At 40.1% G+C, this 6,763-nt stretch overlaps 1 protein-coding gene across 4 annotated transcripts; it reads right to left on the reverse strand.

Annotated features, from left to right (window-relative positions):
- Positions 1–345: 345 nt before the first annotated feature.
- Positions 346–3,197, reverse strand: LOC116374879 (uncharacterized). 4 transcript variants are annotated; one of them, XM_031831101.1, is made up of 4 exons: positions 3,099–3,197; positions 2,647–2,976; positions 2,151–2,323; positions 346–1,875 (listed from the first exon to the last, which is right to left on the reverse strand). In XM_031831101.1, the coding sequence occupies exons 1-4, from the start codon at positions 3,166–3,168 to the stop codon at positions 1,714–1,716; spliced, it is 735 nt and encodes a 244-aa protein (XP_031686961.1). In that variant the 5' UTR covers positions 3,169–3,197; the 3' UTR covers positions 346–1,713. The 4 variants fall into 4 exon arrangements, with proteins under 4 accessions (XP_031686961.1, XP_031686946.1, XP_031686970.1 ...); XM_031831086.1 differs by having other exon boundaries at positions 2,641–2,976; XM_031831110.1 differs by having other exon boundaries at positions 2,647–2,973; positions 3,099–3,196.
- Positions 3,198–6,763: the final 3,566 nt, after the last annotated feature.

Raw genomic sequence — 6,763 nt, forward strand, 5'->3', positions numbered from 1 at the left:
CAATGTATAGTGAGCAGTGAAATAACTATTGGTTTCCATTTGTGGTGACTGCTGACTGACATTAGGGATGAGATTAAATAGATCCTGGAATTTAGCCTGGTCTGGAGCAGGCTAGCTCCACAGAATAAATCTCCATGGTAATTTATACCATAACATATCCTCCTGCCCCCTATCCATCTTTAGTGCAACCGGATTACGGATCAATTGAGCCAGGATCACCAAGATATCCTGGCTTAATCCCTCATCCTAGTTTTGTGCAACAGGCCCCTGGTTAACTAAATAGACCGCCATATTACAGTAGAGTGAATCTAATTGGTTCAATATCAGCAGATACAAACACTCTGGTTTCCTGTCTGAATTTTTATTTGATTGATTTAACTAGAAAGCTTTCCAAACATACAATATACTGTAAGCAATATAGTTGAACATCACCAATGCATGCCAGATACACATACACAAATACAACATAAACATGACATACACAAGTGGAATATCACATGACTATCAATGATGTATCCATATTTTGATTAAAATCCTTAAAAAAAAAAATACAAAACACATTTACAGCTATTTAAAGTGAAAATAGCTGTTAGGAAGTTAAAAAATAAGTAAAAAACAGTGACTCGTAGTGTAAAACAAATACTACGTCACTTGGTAAAAATAGTTTTTCCAACCACAAGACGCACTCATTACTCCGTACCAGCATGAAAACAATGTACTCAGACCATTATGGTTTAACCTACTAGCTATCTCAACTAAAACCATAGATTAATCAAATGTAATTAAAAATCACTGATATCCTAATGTACCTGAAAGTTTAGGCAGCTAAAATATTTGTACCTATGATAAAATATAATAAAAATCTTAACAAACGGTTCTCATTTTAACATTGAAGCTCTTTTGAAAACTTGGACAGGACCAGCTTGATGAGTGGTCCAGTGACCTAAAAACACTAAAAAAACAGCAATATAAATCTTATTACCTGATCTATTGAAAAAAGTTATAGGGAGGCCTCCATCGCTATCAACTGTGCACCTTATGGACTAAAACAAGGATATTCAACTGGCGGCACCGGGCCAGATCCGAACCGTTCAGTAATTTAGACTGGCCCCCTGATCAATTCTGAACATTCACAAAAGATCGGCACCAAATTCCGACGTTCAGTGCCAAAATGAAAAGCACTATGGTTGCTGTCTGTTATTTATTGAGATGCTTAGTTGTCAGATCATTTTCAAATGACCAAATTACTTTAAAGAATCTTTCAATAGTTCAAATGATGAGCAAGAATTGAGCCGGTTTCTTTTCAATGAGGACCACATTGTTTGGTTGCACCTCAACTCACGTTGATCGAGCACTTTCCACTTCTTCCCTAACTACTTTTAGCAACATTTCATTAGAAGAAAAGTGCTTTACTGGTGTGTGTGGGACGCATGTGGAAAATGTCCGGCCCCCCTGCAATGAACTTTTTTTTTACATCTGGCCCCCATAAGAATATAGTTGAATAGAACTGGAATATAACACTGGATGTTCCGTCTTTTGTTGAAATATGAATACTATCCATATAGAGATTTTATTCACACACACAAGCATGGTATGACGCACACACATACACACAAACAATTTACCATGAAGACCAATAAGAAACACAGCAGAACAGGTTTGTCAATTCTGATGAAGTAAAGAAGCAATATTCAGAGAAAGCATTTGAAGAAGCTACACAGTGGTCCTACTTCCTCCTTTGGTAGACACAGAATAGGGGTACGATTCTACCTGCTGTGTGCCTGGTGGATAAATGTGATTCCGGGCCATGTCTTCATAGACCGAGTCAGGAAAGACCTGTGGTGTGTATCCTCTCCGGTTACAGCACCTCTTCACCTGTGAAACAGGAACGTTGCTTCATTCATATCTTCTGATGCGCTACAAGAAATCAACTAAATTGTCTAATTCAACCACTTTAATTATTCTTGGACGACATTGACTGGCATTGAAAGGACATTGTGTTTTGAGAGTTTAGAACAAAATGTAGATCTGCGTACTGGTAATATGCATTGAACCTGTTTATTAGGACAGGACAACTTGTTAAGAAAGGACAATGTTTTGACAGATATATGTCATTGACCCATCACCTGGGCAACCTTCAGCACACTCACCAGTGGAGCGACCCAGACGAGGAAGATGAAGGCACATATCAGGGTGGTCAAGATGATGGTGATGATGATGATGATGCTTTCCACGCCGGATGGGCACGGCTTCTCGTTGGCTGGGTGAAAGGTGGTCAGTGTTACTGCAGTAGCTGTGGGGCATGGCAGCTGGAGGGCATCGTCTATGGAAGACATCACCAGATGGGAAAATCTAATCGGTATGCTGCGGCACTCACACAAAATAACTATCGGAGACAGAATTGTACAAAAGAAAAGCCACTGAAGGACAATTTTTCTCAACTAGTATCGAGACCTGCAGGCTCTGGTTGTTTAAAATGAAACTAACACTTGAGAGTTGACTAAATTGGTCTGAAACACTGCAGGGACCGCTACCAGTTCATGAACCAAAGACTGAGAAACACCAGTCTGAATTCTAGATTACACAAATGTTTTCTACATGTGAAATTGACTGTTCATTCATGAGAAGAGTAAAACATACATCTACCATTCACCACGACCAGAGTGGAGCCTCTTCCTTGGTTGATGTAATTTTCATATGTGGCTTCATTGAATTTTGTGTAAACACACCAGTAGACACCTGTGTCCTCTGTGGTCAGGTTACTGATGGTGATGGTCAGTTGGTCCATAGGTCCCTCAGTCTTCACTCTGTCCCAGTAGCGTTTCCTGGGGGTCAGCTTGGAGTCACGCTGGTAGTAATACAGCACCTCCCTGTCTCTGTCCAGCCCAACATACAGGTACATTCCATCCTGGTCTTTTAGAGTGGTGGAGCACATCATGGTAACCTTCTCCCCTGTCTTCACCCAGAGAATGTCTTCTAAAGAAAAGACAGGGAAGAAAGTGAAACCATGGTTGTTAGATTCAAAGATACATATGTACCATACTGATGACTTAATACAGAATCAACCTTGATTGGTGGGAAGAAACAGCTTGCCTTACCTGCTGCTGTGGTCAATTCATTGAATGAGAAGTAGAACAACAGCAAACTCCTCAGCAGTGACATCACCATTGCCACAGCTGGCTGTGTACTGCTGTCTGTCTCTGTCTGACATCGACTTATAAAGAACAGGAAATGGATACATCTGACATCACAGTCCCTCACAGTCAACCACACCTTCATGTATTACTTCAGTGGTTTCCAACCTTTTGCGGTTACTGTACCACCAACTGAATTTTGCTCTGCCCGGAGTACCCCCGAAGTATCCCCTCGTGCAATTTACCAGTAAGCCTATGGTCTAATCATGAGTCTTAAGTTCCTGCTGTGGATAGGCCAAGTACCTCCATGGTTCTTTGTACCCCTGGTTAAGAACGACTGTATTACTGAACACTATACACAATCTAATTTAGATTTCTTTACTGAATCAAATTCTCTATATATGTTATTATAAATTCAATGGTTTATTGTGTTAGTGTGTTGGACATGAAATATGGTGAGTGGAGAGTTTAGATGGATTGTATTTTTATAGAACCACAACAACATATCCAACTGTAAATGAACTTCACTGCATTCACATTACAACAGGCATGTTAGAAAAGCATATCAAAGTTACATCATGTTGTGTTCATGTTATTCACCTTCCAGATGTCGATTTTTCTCAATGTTAATCAAACTCAGCTCATATCTCTTCTCACGCTTTGCATCAGAATTTGAATGTGAGGAGAGAATTCCCTCTAGTGGACATGTTGCTTCTGTTCAGTGTCACATGTCTAACTTCTGTTCAATCAATCCAGGGTTGTATTCACAAAGGACCAAATGAAAGCCGATGTAGAGGGACCACCAGACCATGTCCAATAAGAAACTTTTGTTTTCGTTGTCCGCTGTGAATTGTTTTGCTACTTCCCTGTACTGTCACTGGGCTAAAAAAAAAGTACAGTCTTTAGGTACTTTATCCACTTCTATAATACTTAATGATGGGGGGGAAAACAACAGACATTCTTTGTACAGAAATTACATAAATGTTTCTTGTTATGCGTTTCCTGCTTTTGGTTGCTTGAGTTAAACTTATTAAAACAGTTGAAATCTTAGAACATGAAAGAAGGCAGAATATTCTCTCCAAAAAATATGATTTTACTCTGTTTGAAGATTGTAATAATAAAATACAACAATTGAAATCCTTCCTTTCATTCCTTGAATATGCTATTATATCCACATCTTCTACAGATATTTACTATCCAGACACTGTGCATAATGTCTATACATCACATACAGTACCAGTCAAAAGTTTGGACACACCGACTCATTGTAGGGTTTATATTTATTTGGACTATTTTCTACATTGTACAATAATAGTGAAGACATCAAAACTACGAAATAACACATATGCAATGATGTAGTAACCAAAAAGTGCTGATTCTTCAAAGTAGCCACCCTTTGCCTTGATGACAGCTTTGCACACTCTTGGCATTCTCTCAACCAGCTTCGGGGCCACAGTGTAGGACGTGGAAAGCTTTAAGTTCCACGGCGTACACATCACTGACAAAACTGAAATGAATGAAACGCACTAAAAAACACTGTGGCATCAGCATGTGTTATATTCAGATTCTCTGATCCACTTGATCCCAGGAGCCCGTCCTGTACATTGGGAACGAGTGGGAAGCACAGATGGGGTCTGAAATGGGCCAGTGATAAGCCAGTGAGGCAGAGGTATGCTGTGAAACACACAAACACACACACACCACTATGTGTATTAATAGAGCACAGCCTAGAGAGGGCCAGCACATCACAGCCATAGAGAGCAGGAAGGAGAAGGACAAAGGGATGAAGCATAATGGGACAGACAGAGGCCTTAATGGCTAGAGAAGTCCAGGAGGCTCTCCTCTAGATGGAGAACACTCAGTCTACATACACACACTGGTCAGAGGGGAGAGAAGAAAAATGTAAAAAGAGACAGAAAGATCAAATAAATAAAATGAGAGAGTCTCACTAAAAAGGGGAGAAAGGGAATAGAGGTGACTGACCTGTACTGCTCCCTGTGTTAAAGTATAGGCTCTAATGACAGTGCGGCTTTGTTGGGTTGTGTATCAGAGGACGCATGACTTTCAACCTTCGTCTCTCCCGAGCCCGTACGGGAGTTGTAGTGATGAGACAATATAGTAGCTACTAAACAATTGGATACCACGAAATTGGGGAGAAAAAGGGGTAAAATAAAAATGGCATGCTGCCTCAAAACTAGAGACATCTGTGGCATTATTTTGTGACAAAACTGCACGTTAGTGGCCTTTTATTGTCTCCAGCACAAGGTGCACCTGTGTAATGATCATGCTGTTTAATCAGCTTCTTTATATGCCACACCTGTCAGGTGGATGGATTATCTTGGCAAAGGAGAAATGTTCACTAACAGGGATGTTAACAAATTTGTACACAACATTTGAGATAAATAAGCTTTTTGAGGGTATGGAACAATTCTGGGATATTTTATGAAACATGGGACCAAAGCTTTACATGTTGCGTTTATATTTTTGTTCAGTAAAGTTGTAGCAATAATGAAACTAATTCAGTGAGGGCATAGACCTAAAAATGTTGGCCTTTGTTTTGCTTAAATGCATTTCCCCCCCAAATACAATGTGTTATCATTTCTTTAGGCCACTGACAAAAAGCTCTAACCTTTTTATCATCGCACATGAAAAATGAGAATTTGATATGGATGAGATTAGTCACTCGCTTAATATTTTATACTTATAGCTTAAGTTTCACATTTCACTTGAAATAGGCAGGTGAGCTCCTATTGTCTGGGCCTTATCTATATCCACACTAGCTCTCAAGAACCAAAGGGGGCTTATAGCCTTTTGGGTTGTCAGCTGAAGGTACGGACCACAGTTTGCTCTATGTGAACTACATCCCAACACTCTGTTTTAACGTTTAGAAACGTTCATAATCCTAGCTCGTAATACGGTTTTGGAAACGTTTGGAACTGAACTTTTGTACCAGTGAGTAAGAATATAAGATACTCTTACTGTAAGCAGTTTAGAAAGTTGCACCCAGCTGAAACAGCCTTCAGCCATGGAATGACACATCCTCTCACCCTGCACTCACATTTCCATTGGACCCTTCCATTCCACATTTCCATTGGACCCTTCCATTCTACATTTCCATTGGACCCTTCCATTCCACATTTCCATTGGACCCTTCCATTCCACATTTCCATTGGACCCTTCCATTCCACATTTCCATTGGACCCTTCCATTCCACATTTCCATTGGACCCTTCCATTCCACATTTCCATTGGACCCTTCCATTCCACATTTCCATTGGACCCTTCCATTCCACATTTCCGGTTAGAAGCAGGTGTTAATCAAAACACAGCTGGCTGCAACTTTGCTATACTGTGTCATGTATACAGTAAGTGTATCTTTTGTGTTTGAAAAATGTTGTCATTCATATTAAAGTTAAGTTACAAATGTTTCCAAACCTGTTTCGAATGCGAGGTGTATTTGCGATTAGATAGAGGATTTGGGCAGTGTCTAAGAGTCGGGGCATTTCCCTGACAAGGCTAAAGGGGATGTCCAATGACCCAAATGTAGTGCAATTGAATTGGAGTCATGATAATGGCTAAATCCACACTAGCTTTATAGGTTAAGACATGGTTTGGGCTCTTCTTGTGAAG

Source organism: Oncorhynchus kisutch, linkage group LG1 (assembly GCF_002021735.2).
Source record: "Oncorhynchus kisutch isolate 150728-3 linkage group LG1, Okis_V2, whole genome shotgun sequence".
Taxonomy (NCBI): Eukaryota; Metazoa; Chordata; class Actinopteri; order Salmoniformes; family Salmonidae; genus Oncorhynchus; species Oncorhynchus kisutch.